Source organism: Ranitomeya imitator, unplaced genomic scaffold (assembly GCF_032444005.1).
Source record: "Ranitomeya imitator isolate aRanImi1 unplaced genomic scaffold, aRanImi1.pri SCAFFOLD_269, whole genome shotgun sequence".
In the NCBI taxonomy this organism is placed as follows: Eukaryota; Metazoa; Chordata; class Amphibia; order Anura; family Dendrobatidae; genus Ranitomeya; species Ranitomeya imitator.
In genome coordinates this window covers 68,535-88,346 of record NW_027194684.1, presented here as the reverse complement: position 1 = coordinate 88,346, position 19,812 = coordinate 68,535, and the positions used below count along the sequence as shown (strand labels likewise).

The 19,812-nt window shown below is 40.9% G+C and overlaps 1 protein-coding gene across 1 annotated transcript in view; it reads left to right on the top strand.

Moving 5' to 3' along the window:
- Positions 1-19,812, top strand: part of LOC138656268 (transmembrane protein 255A-like) — a 58,995-nt gene that overhangs the window by 35,256 nt on the left and 3,927 nt on the right. Inside the window, exons 2-8 of the mRNA XM_069743666.1 lie at positions 9,617-9,759; positions 13,040-13,102; positions 14,175-14,264; positions 15,351-15,428; positions 15,516-15,604; positions 18,703-18,862; positions 19,166-19,309. Of these exons, the coding sequence (XP_069599767.1) occupies positions 9,617-9,759; positions 13,040-13,102; positions 14,175-14,264; positions 15,351-15,428; positions 15,516-15,604; positions 18,703-18,862; positions 19,166-19,309 (767 nt within the window). The remainder of the gene's footprint in view (positions 1-9,616; positions 9,760-13,039; positions 13,103-14,174; positions 14,265-15,350; positions 15,429-15,515; positions 15,605-18,702; positions 18,863-19,165; positions 19,310-19,812) is intronic.

Sequence of the window (19,812 nt, the reverse complement as noted above, 5' to 3'; positions counted from 1 at the left end):
CACTACACCTCTAGATAAGTTCCTTAGGGGGTCTACTTTCCAAAATGGTATCACTTGTTGGGGGTTTCAATGTTTAGGCACATCAGGGGCTCTCCAAACGCAACATGGTGTCCCATCTCAATTCCTGTCAATTTTGCATTGAAAAGTCAAACGGCGCTCCTTCCCTTCTGAGCTCTCCCATGCGCCCAAACAGTGGTTTACCTCCACATGTCGGGTATCGGCGTACTCAGGACAAATTGTACAACAAAGTTTGGGGTCCATTTTCTCCTGTTACCCTTAATAAATTAAAACAAATTGGAGCTGAAGTAAATTTTTTGTGAAAAAAAGTTAAATGTTCATTTTTATTTAAACATTACAAAAATTCCTGTGAAACACCTGAAGGGTTAATAAACTTCTTGAATGTGGTTTTGAGCACCTTGAGGGGTGCAGTTTTTAGAATGGTGTCACACTTGGGTATTTTCTATCATATAGACCCCTCAAAATGACTTCAAATGAGATGTGGTCCCTAAAAAAAAATGGTGTTGTAAAAATGAGAAATTGCTGGTCAACTTTTAACCCTTATAACTCCCTAACAAAAAAAAATTTTGGTTCCAAAATTGTGCTGATGTAAAGTAGACATGTGGGAAATGTTACTTATTAGGTATTTTGTGTGACATATCTCTGTGATTTAATTGCATAAAAATTCAAAGTTGGAAAATTGCGAAATTTTCTACATTTTCGCCAAATTTCCGTTTTTTTCACAAATAAACGCAGGTAATATCAAAGAAATTTTACCACTATCATGAAGTACAGTATGTCTCGAGAAAACAATGTCAGAATCACCGGGATCCGTTGAAGCGTTCCAGAGTTATAACCTCATAAAGGGACAGTGGTCAGAATTGTAAAAATTGGCCCGGTCCATAACGTGCAAACCACCCTTGGGGGTAAAGGGGTTAAAGACGTATGTACACTATCATATCTTACACAATTACCCCTCTTTTGGGGCATTACCCTGTATGTGGCTATAAGCTGGTGGGACTGAGAAAGATAAAGTGAAGTTCAGGTTGTTATGCACATGGTGATATTCTGTTTATTTTTATGTTTCAGCACTTTTATCCAATTTAATCACTTTAAAAGAAAGTGCTATACTTTAGGAGACATAACTTTTTTGTGTTGAATGTGGTGTGTGAGGTTTGATTTGCTGCAGGAAAATCTGTGCTTTTATTGATACCATTTTGGATAAATGTGACTTTTTAATTGATCTTTAAAAAACTTCTCTTATAGACTAGCATGTTAGCCTCTATGTTAATATAGCAATAGCCATATGGATTGTAATTGGGGAGAAATCTAAACCCTCATTCATATGCACTTGCACTTTTATATTTCGAATCTACATGGAGATATATACTTTAAATATGATTAATATTACATTGAATAATGCCATAATTCTATAATTATTGATTGCGATATTATTGCCTGATTGTTTTTTTTCTAGTTGTGTCAGATTTTTATAAAAACTTTTTAATCTATTAAGGGAATTCCACCCCTTTATACTGAAAAAAGTATAATAATGACTATGCAAATAATTTGAACTGATGGATGCATAAAATTACTGCTATGATATGCAGAAATTATTTGTTGTGCAACTCCTCACAAAAGAGGCACCTTTTGTTTTATGAAACTATATGTTGTTTTGTTCTTTTTTAAATAATTTGACTAATAAAATATATTATTTTAAAAATAAATCCGTTGAAGAGGTCACTTCTGTGACGAAAAGAGTCGGGCGGATACAGATATCTCCCTTGCCGTCACCAATCTGTGACGGAACTTACATAGTTACAACCTCTGGCGCCTCCCTTACCCTCAGGTCAGTCAGGGAACTGCACCTAGGATCAGTAGTCACCAGAGAGGCTGCCCTGTTACGTACTGGTTATCAGGGCACCCTGCAGTGAGGGTGGGGTATATATCTCCAGTCCCAGACCGGGAATATATATATAAACCTCTGGTCCATCACTGTCAGGATCCACCAATAACACTATAACGGTATGCTACCACTAGTTGCTCGTTAGATATAAGCCCAGTCCGTTAACAAGCTTATATTGGGTCAGAAACCAACCCCAGGTAGCGCATAAGTACAAGCCAGACTCACGGAGGTGGGAAATCAGGTTTCGAGATAAAAGAGCAGACCAAAATTAATTGATATTTTAATTGCCGAAAGGCGCACTAGTTAATACAAATATATACAGAGTAATACACAAATATTGCAGCCAGAAATACAGATAAAGGTAGGGTACATTATGGTATTGCAGTTAGCTGTATGTGTCCAGTTACGTTCCTTATAGTATGTGGGCTCGGGGAAGCACTTGAGTTCACAGGTACTTTCTTAGTTTCTGGTACATCTCCACGCGTGACGTGACCCGGTTTCTGTGGTAGAACAATGATGCTAGCTAACGGTGTGTGGGTAGCTTCTAACTCTTAGCTCGCCCCTCCCATATTTGCCGCTGCCCCTCTGGGCCGGACTGAAATCTTTGGCCTGACCTTCTAGCTGAAATAATTCCCAATATCTAGGATGGGTCATAACTTCCTAGTGGGAGGTCCAAACGGGACGACTGACGTCTTAACAGGGTTCGTTGGGGCTGGACCGATACGGAGAATCCAAACTCCAGTCGGCTAAGTGGTTCTGGAGAGCCAGTCTCGGTAGCTCGGTATCTCGGGCAGCTAGAGAACAATGAGAACCAGGTGTGTGTGCAGAGGGCTCCCAGGTTTCTGGTGGTATATTGGACATAACCCTGAGATGCATGGTACTCTCATAATTCATCTGTATGTGTCGGCGCCTAACCGTCTAGGGCTTCCAGTGTTAGCTTACAGCACTGCACAAAAGACAGCAGGGGGTTCCAGCTCTGTTCCTCCTCACATTAATGGACATGGGGCCTCTAATTCTCTTGCCATATGGCATGTTCCTGTTCTTTTGGGAATTTGTGTACTTATCTCTTGGGGGGGTTGGGGGGGCACAGTTCAGGAGTGGAGGGAGATCTCTGGATAATATATTGGGCCTGAAATTAATGAATCAAAATGGAGTCTCCCTCGTCCCTCAATGTGGGACATCTTGAATTATATTACAGTATGTGACATCACACTAATGGATACCTTTCTTTGATCTTAAATTACCCTGTATGTGGCTCTAAACTGCTGTGGCTGAGAAAGGTAACGTGAAGTTCAGGTTGTTATGGACATTGTGATATTGTTTATTTTTATGTTTTTGCACTTTTATCTAACTAGTTGGCCCGTGTGAAATTTTCGCACAATGGTTGTCGGGGACGCAGGCAATTTCAGAAAATTCAAGCTGGTCAAATGTTAATGTATTTAATGAGATGATGAACACAGAGAGGTATTTATATATGTAGATTGGTAATACAATAAATTAGTTTGATAAGTAGAGGCTAAAAAAATGTCTTGAGGTTGTGGTGCCACCTGCAGGTTATTGTATTTTTTTCTGCAGGTTTCTGAAAATGAATGTTTAAACTGTATTTATTGATCAATTCGTGAATGTGTGGTGTGTTTGTGTCTTTTCTTGCTGAAGGGGGCAAGTTTACATTTCAAATGGTGTACTATTTGTGTGTGTGGGGTGAAGTAATCACCGAAAAAGCAGTGCATGTTTACAAATGTGTTTGCATATGTGAGTCACCTGCAGTGAAGTGTGCAAGCCTCGAATTTGCCTGAAATAGGCTGAGCAAGCACTTCGGCAAGCTGGAAAGACCCCAAGGCAAATGCCACCTGCAGGTAATTTGACCTTTAAAATAGTGTATCATTTGTGTGTGTCGGTGGAGTATAAACGAAGCAACTTGAGGTCGTGGAGCCACCTGCAGGTTATTGTTTTTTTCTGCAGGTTTCTGAAACTGAATGTTTAAGCTGTATTTATTGATCAAATCGTGAATGTGTGGTTTGTGTGTTTTCTTGCTGAAGGGGGCAAGTTTACGTTTCAAATGGTGTATTATATGTGTGTGGGGGGCAAAGTAATCACCTAAAAAGCAGTCCATGTTTACAAATGTGTTTGCATATGTGACTCACCTGCAATGAAGTGTGCAATCCTCAAATTTGCCTGAAATAGGCTGGGCAAGCACTTCGGCAAGTTGGAAAGACCCCAAGGCAAATGCCACCTGCAGGTAATTTGACCTTTGAAATGGTGTGTCATTTGTGTGTGTCGGTGAAGTATAAACGGAGCAAGTGTGCAATTTAATAGGCAGTGCATGTTTACAAATGTGTTTGCATATGTGACTCACCTGCAGTGAAGTGTGCAATTGTCCAATGTGCCTGATATCGGCTGGGCAAGCTGGAAAGCCCCCAAGGCAAATGTTAGGATTTGTTTGTGATGTCTAAGCAACTTTGTGGTAGTGTGCTTTGGGGTAAGTGTGGTGCTACCTGCAGGTCATTTTTCCTTACTGGAGATTTATGAAAATTTATGTTTAAATGTTTAAACTGTATTTTGTGATCACATCGTGGATGTGTGGTTTGTTTGGCTATTTTCTTCTTGAAGGGGGCAAGTTTACCTTTCAAATGGTGTATCATTTGTGTGTGTTGGTGCAGTATGACCGGAGATACAAAGTAATCACCGAAAAAGAGTGTTTAGAAATAATATATAAGGATTTAATCACTTTGCCATACTTTAGTAGTTCATAACTTTTTTTCTGTTGAATGTGGTGTGTGAGGACTTATTTGTTGCAGGACAAGCTCTGTTTTTCTTGGTAGCATTTTGGGTAAATGTGACTATTTAATTTGAATTTTTTTTTCTTTTTTGGGGAGGTGGGTGCAAGATTACCAAAAACAGCAAACAGGTTGGCGAATGTACCCGAGGTCTTATGGAGAGCTAAGCAGAAATTGCAATGCTTATCCATGAGAAAGTCTTGCTGCCACAAAAGAAACCTGAGTTATTATTTTTATGGCAGTTTTTACACATAAAGATAACCTGTTGTTTTTATTACCATGTTTAACATTTGGATAGGGGGACACGGGGCGCACTTATCAAGCTTCAATGACAGAAAACTGGTGTGAAAGCTTCAAATAGTGACAACATTTTTCTACAACGTGGAGTTGTGCAAAAATTTAGCTACTTTTTGGCATCTTCACATTAGTTTAGGTCAGCATGAATGGGCGGGGTTGGGGTGGAGGCAGGATAGAGTGGCCACACCCTCCTGTCCAGTTCAATAAAAGTGGCGACGTTTCGGCAGCCAGAAATACTATTACTCCAGTTTTAGCCTTGAGTAGCATTTCTACTGCTGTGCACGGAGGGGCTGGCCACTGTGAAATTCATTAAGTGGAGTTCGCCTCCTTAATTCGGAGCATTGGACTCCCCCAAGACTGGTACAGCACGAGCGAGCGCTATGCCAGTCTTAATTAATTGGATTCGGTATGTTTGAGAGAACAGTTACTATAGATAAGTTAATATACACAGCATGATACGACCTTCACGCACTAGCATTAAAAAAAATCCATATTTGCTGTTTTTTTTGGTGAGAATCAATTTTCGCATTATACATATATTATTATATTACGTGTCACATGCCTGCATTTTTTTGTGTTCATTGAGTGGCTCAAAATTTAAATTGCACAGGACACACAAGAGTATCACCTCCAAAAATTGGAGTTTATTTTTTTTTTGGAAGACCAAAATGTTTCCTGACATTAAGCATAAGACATTGGCCTAAATAATTTTTTTCGATAAGGATGCTGTCGCCTTTGCTACATTTTTTTATGACATTGGGATAACGAACAATCCCAAATTAAACGACTTGGCCTCGTAGACTAACTGTTGAGGTTGCTGTTTGTACGTAGTTTTCACCATGGAGTCGCAGACAAATCGCACAGATTTTGTGTTATGCAACCAAAGTAGCCGTCCTGCCCTAATCCTGACTTTTGGGAATTAGAAGGAGAAAAAACGGCACATTGTCCGTTTTAAAATAATTTTTTGCTTGAGGAAGGGACTCGTGGTCCAGACTTTCGGAGGTAGAAACCCCAGCTCCGCAAAGGAAAATGGCACTGTAGGTCTTGCTGCAGTGTAAATTCATTTTATTCCGGCAACGAGTCAAAAAATGATATGGTCCCTGGTAAGCCCACACTTGCCGAATTTCCTGATTCCCGGCTCCTCACAGGTCCTTGACATGAAAGAGATCTTATGATTTATGTTATTGCTCTACTAGATTTCTGCCTACCTGCACCCACAATGGATGTCCTTGACAAAGACCGCTCCCAGTCGAAACGTTGGACCATACCAGTTTTTGAATCCTTGCTGGATCAAAAATGGTTTTTACACTGCAGCAAGACATACAGTCTCAGTTTCCTTTGTGGTTCTGAGGTTCCTACCCCAATAATCCTGGCTGTTGGGCATACTATAACGTCATGGCATCTGTTGTGTATTTTGCTGATCTCGCACAATTTGTACTTTATAGTGATGGTAAATTGATATTAATCATGACATGTCTAAATGGTTTGCTTTGCAGAAATATTGTGATGATCTGGTAATTAAGTAAATGCAGAATATTCTACTTGTGCCAGATGTTATGGTGATTGAAGATATATAAAGCATCGCTCGTATTTCATTTGCAGTTTTATTGAATGATAAAATATTTGAAGGGCAGTTTAGTATATTTCAGTAAAGCAGCCTAGGCTCAGATTGCCCAATAATTCTTCTTCTGCATAGAGCTGCCATATTGTACGTTTTTTTGCAGTCCTGTATTGTACTGTGTATTTGCAGAAGTTTTAGGTTTTGTGCAGATTGGAAGTAGAGTATATATTATGCCTTGTGTCTAGCCTTTACTCATTACATAATTATCTTGTTTAATGGGAACCAGGTAATAACTATGATTGACTGGCTGTGGTTCACTGTTGTGAATTCTGTGGCAGAGCTCCCTCCTGTGGTCACGAGTGGTACTGCGGCTTCTGAGTTTCCTTCCTCAGGTGATGTGGTGAAGTCATTAGGTGCTGTTCTATTTAACTCCACCTAGTGCTTTGCTCCTGGCCTCCAGTACTGTTATGATTAGGTAATTCAGAACCACAATGGACCTTGAAGTTCAGAGCACACAAAGTGACCTGACAATAACCAAAAGACATAGGACGAGCTCTGAGACGTGGGAACTCTGCTGACCGCAATCCCTAATCCTATCCAACCACACTAGAGGCAGCCGTGGATTGCGCCTAACGCTCCCTATGCAACTCGGCACAGCCTGAGAACCTAGCTAGGCCTAAGATAGAAAAACAAGCCTACCTTGCCTCAGAGAAATTCCCCAAAGGAAAAGGCAGCCCCCCACATATAATGACTGTGAGTAGAGATGAAAATACAAACGCAGAGCTGAAATAGATTTAGCAAAGTGAGGCCCAACTTACTGAACAGACCGAAGATAGGAAAGATAACTTTGCGGTCAACACAAAACCCTACAAACAACCACGCAGAGGGGCAAAAAGACCCTCCGCACCGACTAACGGTACGGAGGTGCTCCCTCTGCGTCCCAGAAGCTACCAGCAAGCAAGAAAAACCAATTAAGCAAGCTGGACAGAAAAAATAGCAAAACAAAAATAACACAAGCAAAACTTAGCTTATGCAGAGCAGACGGCCACAGGAACGATCCAGGAGGAAGCAAGACCAATACTAGAACATTGACTGGAGGCCAGGAGCAAAGCACTAGGTGGAGTTAAATAGAGCAGCACCTAACGACTTCACCACATCACCTGAGGAAGGAAACTCAGAAGCCGCAGTACCACTTGTGACCACAGGAGGGAGCTCTGCCACAGAATTCACAACAGTTCACTGCCAAATGACCTGTCAATCAACCAGAGGAGTGTGGTGCTAGGCAAGGGAATACATCGCGAGACAAAGGAGCTGGAAGTGCATGACCACAATGCACTTCCAGACTCGTCTACAGAACTTCAACATGTTATTTTTCACTGCTGGAGCAATCTCTTGGGGTCATGAAGGGATCGTCTGGCTTATTTTTTAAAAGGATACACAGTCATAGCATTATCAAGCCTCTTTTAACATGTCAAGGATATGGACACATATGGGCGCCAACATACACACCCATAATCCATAGTAAAGTTGAGTATCTTTGTAGTCATGTTGCTCTATTTATTCTGTTCTGATTTTAAGCCTTTACATCTAATAATATACTCCAAAGCTGCATTCACTGTTCTTCCCTTTGCTATAGGAAACTGTGAACCGTAAACCTTAACACCTCCATTATTCCATTATTATTTTTGACATACAAATTCTTATTATCAGTACAATATGTAAATGTAATTACCCCTTATAGTGACATTTATATGGAAATCAGTAGGCATCAATCACGCTCCTTCTCCAACTGGGAGCTAATAACTGGGAAATGTGTAACTAGAAAATAACCTGTTTAAATCATGTTCGTAAGTAAAATACATATTTTTTACAATTTTAAAAAAAATAATTTTCCATATACCGTAATTATATATGTATACATAGTGATGAAATCTTGTAATTGTCAAACTTGATTTTTCAGCAGTCTTATTATCATCACAGACAAGATTAATATAAATGGTAATACCTCTATACACAGCTAAAAACACAAAAGCCACCCTTTATGGACAGTGGCTGCAGTGATGATTAAAACATAGTTTTTATTTTTGAATATCTGTTCTGCATTGTGGAGATGTTAGCTTGTAAAGTTTAGCCTATGATTTTATGATAAGCCCAACAAGGCATCACTGGAGATTCTTCTCTGGGAGTGTGTAGTTTTTCCCTTGCAAGACTTGACAAATCATAAGCAGGAGGTGTCATGAAGGGGAAAAGGTGTGAGACATGCAATGATACATGGCCCTGATCTCCTCCTTGACCTCTGCACCTACTGTGTAGAGTAGAGCCATCTCATTACAAACACCTCTAGCAGTTTTCAGCTTGGTAGTCAGTGTGGGAGGAGTAGAGCAGAACGGACAGTGCCCTGAAATAGATGCTGAAAAGAGGTGTTTGTAATGACACACATCTTTGCTGTACTCCTCCTTCTCCCATGCTGACTGCCTTTAGGTGAAAGCTGTTGATATTTTAAAGACTCATAGCTCTGCTTTACCTTCCCCCCACACTAACTGCTGTGGGATAAAAGCTGCTAAAGGTGTTTGTAGTCACACACAGCTCTACTTTACCCTGTAGGTGCAGAGATCATGCAAGAAAGCAGGTCTGTCTGTTGCTACATGTCTCAAAGGAGAAAGCCTGCTCTAAGGTTTTCTGGGGCATGTTATTTTTTTCATTCCTACTTGTGATTGGTCATTGTCATACAGGAGAAAAAGTACACACCTACCAGTGAAGAATCTCTGCTAACGCCCGTGCATTAGAACCTAATGGAGATTAAACATTTTAAAAATAAAAAAAAATGTTTTATTCAGCTCTGAAGCCACTATTCCTTGATGTAGCCAGTTTAACATGAGAAAACTGGTGAAAGGTGATCTTTATCATGTATATGATATAAAGCAGTAGGTCATTTTCTAATAAAACATTCTCTTTAAATGACTTTTCAAATCATCTTTAGTATCAAAGGATGATTTAGCTGGGTGTAGGTCACCTAGTAAACTATCTTGGACAAAAAAAGTACATTTTAATCATACTAGTTTATTTTTTTTATTGTAGGATCTTTTAATAGAAGAAGACGAAATTCCATATTTGTTACTGTGACACTTTTCCTGGTATCCATACTAATTTTAACTGTGGGTCTGGCTGCAACCACCAGAAGTGAAAATGTCACCGTGGGGGGCTACTATCCCGGTGTAATAGTAAGTCTAAATAAAGTACTTTTGAACCTTTAGAAAACTTTAAATTTGTATGTACAGGGAGCCCCTGTGTACGTTGTCATCTTTATTAGATCCATCAGTTTGTTGTAATTTACATTTCTAAAAAAAAAAAGTGTTAATAAATAAATAAATAAATAAAATGAACTGAAATATACGTAAGTTGTAATGCATCTAAAATAGGAGCATGTTCACACTGGTCACCAAACAAACACCCAACACAGAGGCAAAATGAACAAATACCCTGCTGTAAGTGAATACATAAAAGCAGTAGTGCATATAAATAACGTAGGGTACTTCGTAAACACAGGTTTTGAATTACAAAAAAGCTTTAAATCCATCCCACCAGTGTCAGGATGAACCCAAATCGGGATGGTCCTAACCTCTAGTATTAAAACCTTACCATGTGGCAAAGTGACATCAGTGTGAATAAGGGCAGAGTAGGACGGGGTCCCGAATGGATTACCAGCAAATGGGAAGCTATATCAACGTTATGCAAAGCTCCAAAAAAGGGAGGAGACACCATTACCTGCACTGCTGGGTATCCATTTGGGACCCGCTCCTGCTCGGCCCTTATTCACATTGACATCACTTTGACACACGGTATTGTTTTAATACTAGAGGTTAGAACAGTACCGATTTGGGTTCACCTTGACGCTGGTAGGATGGATTTTATGCTTTTTTTAAAGAATCAAAAACAGTGTTTACTAAGTACCCAAGGTTATTTGTATGCACTATTGCTTTTACTTATTTACCTCCAGCAGGGTATATGTTCATTTTTTTCTGTCTTGGTTTTGTTTGTTAGCAAATGTGTTCACCTCTCATTGGAGATGTATTGTCCTACAAACCCATAATATCCAGAGAAACCAGTAACTAATATCAATATACAAACTGCTACATAGTATAAAATTACTGTGCATGAAAGAACACATTTCTGTCCAATCATCCAGTATTTAAATGACAGTCATGGCCAAAACTTTTAAGACTGACACAAATTTTACCAAACTTGCTGCGTCACTGTTTTTTAGATCTTTTAGGCAGATGTTCCTATGGTAACTGAAGTGCAATTATAAACATTTCATAAGTTTTTACACTTCTATTGACAAATCATCAAGTTTATGTAAAGACTAGAGATGGGCAAACCCAAACAGTAAAGTTCGGGGTCTATACCGAACATTTCTCCTTGTGAACTCTCTGAGCTTAGCGGTGCACCGTGAGACTTTTCTTCACTGTGCTAGCGGTGATCTCAGCGAGGTCATTTAGTTCAGGGGCCTGGCTGGAAACGCAGCCTCAGTGACTGGCGGTAACCTCGATGACATCACCACTAGTCACTGAGGCTGCGAACGCAGAAGGTCATTCCCCAGTGGTTCTCAGCCTGGACGGTCGCATTTTGGCACTGTCCTGGCTGAAAACTGTCCACAGACATGGATTACGGCGTGGGACAGAATGAGAGGCATATGAGGGATATGGTTGTTTTTTTTTACAGGAGACGCTGGCTTCAGAGGAATTGGGCATTAGGTGAGTATTTTTGTTGTTTATTATTTTATGTTTATTTTTTTACAGGAGGCGAGGGCTTTGGTGGAATAGGCATTAGATAAGTATAACTGTGCTTGTTATTTTTAAATAAAAAAGTAAAAGTGTTTTTTTTTCTTCAAATAATGGATATTATACTTGCCGAGTGTTTATTTACAATGCAACTATAGGATTAGTAATGGATAGGTGTCTTATAGACGCTTCTCCATTACTAAACCTGCCATTATGATTCTCCAGGTCATTACGAGTTCATAGACACCTAACATGACTAGGTTCTCTTTTATCTAAGTGGTGAAAAAAAATTCCAAAGTTTGCTAAAAAGAAAAAAAAAAATTGCGCAATTTTCTGATAACGGTAGCGTCTCCATTTTTTGTGATCTGGGGTCGGGTGAGGGCTTATTTTTTGCGTGCCGAGCTGACGTTTTTAATGATACCATTTTGGTGCAGATACGTTGTTTTGATCGCCCGTTATTGCATTTTAATGCAATTTTGCGGTGACCAAAAAAACATAATTTTGGCGTTTCGATTTTTTTTTCACTACGCCATTTAGCGATCAGGTTAATCCTTTGTTTTTATTGATAGATCGGGCGATTCTGAACGCGGTGATACCAAACATGTGTAGGTTTGATTTTTTTTTTTATTGTTTTATTTTGATTGGGGCGAAAGGGGGTGATTTGAACTTTCATATATTTTTTATTTTTTTTATATTTTTAAACACTTTCTTTTTTAAGTTTTGGCATGCTTCAATAGCCTCTAGAAGCATGCAGAACTTGATGGCCTCTGCTACATAGAGGTGAAGCACAGATCACCTCTTATGTAGCAGAAATGCAGGGTTGCTTTGAATGCCGACCACAGGGTGGCGCTCAAAGCAATCGGCCATCAACAACCATAGAGGTCTCAAAGAGACCTCTGGTTGTTATGGCAATGCACCGATGACCCCCGATCATGTGACAGGGGTCAGCGGTGCGAGTACTTCCGGCTGCGCGGCCAGGAGCGCTAGTTAAATGCCGCTGTCAGCATTTGACAGCGGCATTTAACTAGTTAATGGGCGCGGGCGGATTGTGATTCTGCTCGTGCTCATTGCGCGCACATGTCAGCTGTACAAATGTCAGCTGTCACCGCCGGAGCCCACCTCAAAGCGGGGGTTCTGCCAGCTGATGTACTATTCCGTCAGCTGGCAGAAAGGGGTTAAATTATTAATTTACAGCACAGGTGCTGGCTGATATGTCATTTGACAGCGTGGGAACCGTGCCTCTCTGACTGGTGGTAATGATTTTACCGCCGATCAGAAGCAGTGTTTGTGGTACTGTCATGCACATGACAGTGTGGCAAACATTAGATGTTCTGGTCCCCCATTCAACTGAATGGGGTCCCGGTTAGGGTTCAGGTGCTGTTCTTGTACCCAAACCTACCTTTTTTTTAACTGTTTGACTGAACCCGCCGGACCTGAAAATTCAGGGGTCCGACCATCTCTAGTAAAGACTCAATATTTACAGAGTTGACCCTTATTTTCAAAACTCCTGTCCTTTGCCCTGGCAGCAGAATATCCGGTTCTGGGCCAAATCCTGCCTGATTGCCACTTGTTCTTGTCTAATCAGTGCTTATGAAAACCAAAATTTGTGTCCGTCTCAAATCTTTTGGCCACGACTGCAGGTATTTCTTGAATATTGAAAAATTAGCCAGTTGAACATATAAGACAACCTTGTCTTTTTTCTTTTCTTTATCTCTTTCAGCTTGGATTCGGATCCATACTAGGAATAATTGGATCCAATCTAATCGAGAATAAAAGACAGATGGTAAGTGTAATAATATATTATAAAACATGAAGCACAGATTTTGTTAAAATGAATGAAATTGTAACTTTATTAGCTCCTTTTATTTAGCGCTTGTACCTTGAATCACATCTCCCACCTCCCTACACAGTATAATGTCCCCACAGCCCCCCACACATTATGATGTCCCAACGTTCACCTGACAGTCCCCCACAATTACCTACAACGTATGATCCCATCGAAATCCCCAGAAATAATTGATTTGCACTCAAATCTGATAGGAGGTGCTGGTAAAGAGGGGAATTATCCCAAAATATCATGGAGGAAGTATCCACACACTCTCAAGGTTTCTTTTGAATTGCAGATTTTTATTATGAAGTACAGTAGAGCATGGTCAAGTGTGACATTTCAGGACATAAAGCGACTGACCAGATAAGGTTGATTCGCCCCGTTCTGGGTCTTTGTCTTATGGTCACTGTTTTCAGCAAGTATCTCAGAAATGATCTGGCGCCAATGCAGTATATACACATATATTTATTATATACATTTTATAAAGTGTTAAATCATGCTTTTAGAACAAGCAGGGCTCAGTAATACCTTTTTCCAAGTTTAAAGGGGTTGTCCAGTGAAGATAAGTTAGCGCGTATCAATAGGATAGGTGATAACTTCTAAATCGATGGGAATTTGACCACTGCACCATTCATACCCTACGGGGCTATTGAGCGCTGCCATCTGCTTTTTTTTGGGTGACCCATGGGGAATGAGTTGAGCAGCGGGGATAATGGTGCCTGATTCTGCTGATTGGTGTGATTCTCAGTAGTCAGACCCTCGCCGATCTAGAAATTGGTGCACCTCCAGACATAACTTCAAAATGTGATTTCTTGCTGCTGGAGCCGCGCTTTTGGGTCACAAATTTTTTTGTCATAAAGGGATAGTACGACTTATCGCTTAAAAGGGGTACATCATTGTATTAATGATTGGGGGGATGGGGGTGTTAATATTTTCGATGAGTTCCCATTTAAGAAAAGTCAGTTCAGTTTTGCCTGTCTATATTTTGCATACTTGTCTATTCTCACCTTTTATCTTGTGTTTTCAGCTTGTTGCATCAATAGTTTTTATCAGTTTTGGGGTGATCGCGGCTTTCTGCTGCGCTATCGTAGATGGTGTGTTTGCTGCAAGACATCTGGTACGTACCTCTTAAGTGACGTCCCTACATTACATTTGTTTGGTTTAATTATGCATTTTTAGCTTATTAACTGTGAGTAATTAAAGGGAGAGTTCATGTTTATAATTTAGGAGCCATTGGTTTTTCTCTTTTCATATGCTAAGAATACCCCAGAGTTAGAGATCTACCTGAATGAATAGTACTAGGTGGAAGTCCCTAATGGAAAACTCAATTTTGTCAGTATGTCATTTTTAATAAAAAAAAATTCTGGTCTAATGAATATCTTAAATAGAATGTGCCATTGGAAAATGGCCAGTTTGAATCAAGTTTTTTTGTTAAATGTATTTTTTCAATTTTTGTTTGATAATGTTTGCGTCCGTTTTACATATTACTATTTATACTTAACAAAAAATCTGAAATCTTTCAATTTTCCCACTGTCCACCAAGCATAATGCTAGATTCATGTTTCTTGCCGGTTACAAGAGACAGGATTACAGTGTAAGAGGACCTCTTGAGGCTAGAGATGGAGCAGATCACTTTGAGCAGCCTGGTCCATAGTCCAGGTCAGTGCTCTCTGGCCCTGGACAGGCGTGAGGAGCAAATTCTCTGACCTGGGTTCCTCGTTGAGGAATTTCATTCACTGGCTTGGTGTGACATAATCTGTGCGGCGCAGAGTTGACCACACGCCAGCTCTGAAAATGATAAGACGAGCCCAGAAGGTCAAGAAATTCACGCAACTCCTGTTTACGGACCAGAGAGCCCTGACCTGGACCATGGACCGGGGTTGCGCAAAACGATCTGCTCATCTCTAATTGAACAGATAAAATAGGATCCAGCATCTACAGAAGGTCATGGTCACAGCACACCACCTCCGCCTACCTTCTTATAGTGAATTGAGCTGATTGGACCTGCCTGGAACAATCTCCAATATAACGTCAGTGAGTAAGAGCCGGTCTATGGTTGATGATAATCAGATGAATTTTCAGAATGTATTATTTATTGTTATTGTCACTAAATCTTGCACCAGCACAAAGTATATTGGGACATGAGAATGTAGAATTAGTGGTCAAGAAGTGATATGAATTAACAACGATTTTACTTTTAAAGGATCTCAGACCAATCTACGCAGGCAGATGTCGATACTTTACCTCTGCTGGAGAAGATCAAGCTACTGACACTGTGGAAGTAAGATTATCATGACGTACTGTGCTATACCTGCAGGAATTACTGACCAAGGAGGTTTACCATGTTATGTATCCATGTCTTGTCCAGGTTACTTGCCAGATGCCGACACGGGGCTCGTGCTCTCTGAAGATTAAGAGCAACACATGCTATTGCTGTGAGCTGTATAACTGTGGAAGGTAAAAACGGCAAGATTTGCTGCTCAAATTTAGCACTAATCTGATACTGATTATTGGCAACTTGCTTGTAACAGTTGTGGCAACTTGTAGGTAGAAGAGTTATCACATTCAATTGTATCATGTTGCAATGTAGCATTATTGTAACAACTCTGTTGTCGGTTGACCTGGGACCAAGGGCTTCTTCCCTGTCCCTAGTGCTAGGGGGCACCCTAGCTCGCCCTGTTACCTGGATTACTTCTGAAGGTGAAGATGCTGGGGCCACGTATCTTTCCTCGTCTCCTGAATCCGTCCTCCGTCTGTACCCTTCTCTCACCCAGGGAAGAGAGGAGTAGTTGCGCATCGTAGTACACCAACCAGATGAACAAAATAACACAAATAGGGGCAACAGAAAATACCAGGCATACAAATATACACTCACAGATAACAGAGGAATGCATTGGGGAACGGAGGATGGGGAAAAAAAACAAGAAGGAGAAGGAAACGGAATTATCACACTCACGAAACCAAGCAATAGTCACAGATACACCCACCAACCGGTGGTCCTGCGGTGGTGGTACAGTGGCAAGGGTGGTGGGCGGTGAGCAGTAACCCTGCGGCAGCGGCATATGGCGGCCGTCATTCTTCTTCTGGGGTCTGGCGTCCAGCTTCAAACTCAGTGCAGGCACAAATGGAGGAAAGCCGATATCTCCATTCGCACCTGCCTCTACGCGATGTCTCCGGGAAAATGGCCGTGGTGCAGATGGAGATCTCAGCAACAAGATCTCCGTCTGCGCATGCGCTGCCCCAGCTGCCATTTTCCCAGAGTCCATCGCATAGTAAACAGTGTGGGGCCTTTGGGCTTTCACAAAATGTTAGCGGAGCTCCAGCACCACCGTACACCCGCAGCACCACCGTACACCCGCAGCACCACTCTTACCTCCTCCAGCAGCGACCCTTCTCCACTTTGGCCTGCACCACCGAACACCAGCGGAGACCCTGGGACCCCGCTTCACCGCAGCAACCCCCCCTGGTAAGCAATAAGATGCCTGGATTGTAATAAGTCCACCATTTTAGTAAAAAAATGTGTTTTATTGTATTTTTCTCCTCAAAATTTGGGGTGCGTCTTATAATCCTGCAAGTCTTATAAACCGCAAAATACGGTATATAACAATGTGATTAAAAATATGTAAAAACAATAACATTAAATAATAAATCCTCTTATAATGGATAGCGATAAGGACATGATGCACAAAACTGTCCTAAAAATCATCCAGTGGAAAGTTGTGTGGGTTTTTCGTTGGTGGGCTTTGCTGCTCCTCAGCTCTGGTAACAATGATCCAGCCACTTCTGCCCCCAACACTGCACATAACATTCTTTATTGCAGCTTCTTCCATGCTCCAGTGTCATTCATGTTGCATTAGCCATTTGTAAATGTGCCTAAGTACCTCTAACAAGAGCGTCTACAACGGCATGAATGAAGAGATACAATTCTCTTTCGTTCTCCTCAATGCTTGCAGTTCTGCTAGGAGTAGATGACCATAGTGACAATCTTGGAGGAAGAGATCCAGTTCACGTTTATATTGCAGCGTATGCAGGGTTAGTACCAGGCAAGCTAACGGGAGCAGAGCTTTAATGAGGACGAGACCGGGACATATTGGGGAAATTATATTGCTATGCAATTAACCTGAGCGCTACTCCAAAAGTTCAAAATCCTGATTCTGAGATAGTTTTTTCGTGACATATTGTACTTCAGGATAGTGGTAACATTTCTTTAATGTGACTTGTATTTGTGACAAAATCGGAAATTTGGCGAAAATTTAGCAATTTTTATTCCCTTAAATCAGAGTCATGTCACTCAAAATAGTTAATAAATAACTCCGGCAGATTTCTGTGCCACAATACACTTCAGCTGAATGTGTGTCCGAGGATGCACATCCAATTGCAGTTTGCTCTGACTTTGGTGTGCCCCTCACTCGCATAGGCCAGGTCGCGACCTCTGCGATCGCCATCTTTACGCCCCTGTTGTTGAGTGATTGGCTCTCTGATCAGACCCTGTCCCAGGCCTAATTGTCAGCCAGATTGCCATTTCTGGGTCTAATATTGGACCAAGTGTGAGGCAAGCTTATCCATTGTAACGGGGTCTACCAAGCTGGGGTGCCTCTTTCAGTACCACCCCGTGTTTCAGGAGGTCCAATCTGCTTTGGCTGGAGTCTGAATGAAGGACGCTGGCTGGAATTGCTTGGTTACATGGGCGCATATAAAAGATCACTGCTTCTCCACGTATTTCCAGTCTGACAACACTTTTCTCACAGGACACAGAATATATCACACAGATACAGAGGGCAGGCCAATATAAAAGCGGCAGGCCAGACATACATTACAATAGCCGCAGGTGGCCGGTGCCTGCCGATATTTACTGTGGGAATTACAAAGGTGGGGGGCGGACAAAAGGGGAATATCGTGTCCCCTCTGCCCAGGGGCGCAGCCTGTGGGCTGATGCATTAGGGACATGCATCTCACATGGAACCTATTATACATACATATAACTGCACAACATTTTTCTGGGTGCTGAGTGGTTCCGTAACACGTAACATCCATTGTTTGGCTGCTCTATCTGCGTGGTCCCAACAGATGGGATTCTCTTTTTCTATATCATCATTAACCAACGCTGGCCTGGTTTGAAAAGCTAGATAATGAAAAGTAGTTTGAAAGTGCTGTAGACTGTAGTTCCACTAAACAAGTAAATTGGCTAATTTAAAGAGGACCTTTCACGTTTCATGTTCAACTGGACATATGATGTAATACTGGCTTCAGAACAGAATTAAATATATTATTGTTATTATTAGCACTCAAAGTATTTGGCAACTAATGAGTTTATTTTCATTAAGTCCTTGTGGGTGTTATCAGATTGTTTTTACTGGGGGTGTGTACTTCTTCTCCCTGTGTAATACTGACCAATCATAAGCAAGCAGCAACACACAGGGAAAAGAAGTGCCTTTCCAGCCATTAGCACAGTACATGCAACCCCCCCCCAAAAAAAACAAAAAAAAACAAAAACCTTGACCTTGAGCATAATTTAATGACCTGATAATAACAATCCTGTTTCCTTACATTTATAGGGCTGGAATTTCAGGTCTGTACTATGAATATATTGATGTTAAAAGCTGCCAAGATGTTATACATCTGTACCACTTACTTTGGTCGGTAACTATACTGAACATTGTGGGCCTGTTCCTGGGGATTATAACCGCTGCAATACTTGGTGGATTCAAAGATATGGTAAGAAATTATTTCCTTCTTGTTTTATTCTTGCTTGTAGTCATTTCACTAGTGTAGAGCAGTCATTTCTGGTATTGGTCCATCTATGGTGGAAATATGTTATTTTTTTACAAGAATCTCTGACATATGATCCATACAAATTATTAGATTTCTGTGTAAAACTGAAGAGTACAAATTAATGCAAGTGGTGACTCGAGCTTGTGTAGTTTCCAGGAAGAAGTAATTAGTATTTTGCTTGCACAAGATCAGAGAGATTCTTGTCCAATACTTTAATATAAAGTTATTACATGTTTATGTTTACAGAATCCTACTATTCCTGCCATTAGTTGTATTGTGGAGACCCCACGTCCTACTGTACAGTACAACACAAGACCACCGGTGCCGTCCTACAATACCTACTATCACAGCACTCCACACCTGCCACCTTACACTGCCTACGACTTGCAGGTATGGAAATAGAAGGGGATTTTTATTTATTAGTGGGCAGAATTGAAATGTCACGTTTACAGTCACGGGGGTGGTGCCGATGCTGGTTCAGTCACTGCGCTGAGAATACAGAGCGGCCGGCCCCGTGACTGAACGCCATTCCATTTATTTGAATTGTGATGTGTTGCCGTTCTGCTTCTCACACATTGTGTGGTTGGAATCATATACAGTAATGGCCGAAATTGTTGGCACCCTTGAAATTGTTGCAGAAAATGAAGCATTTTTTTCCTGAAAATTATTGTAATTACACATGTTTTGTTATACACATACTTATTTTCTTTGTGTGTGTATATGAACAACACAAAAAAAAAACTGAGGAAAAAAAGGCAAATTGGACATGATTTCACACAAAAGCCCCAAAATGGGCCAGACAAAATTGTTGGCATCCTCAACTGAATATTTGGCTGCACACCCTTTGGAATAAATAACTGCAATCAATTGCTTCCTATAACCTTCAACAGGCT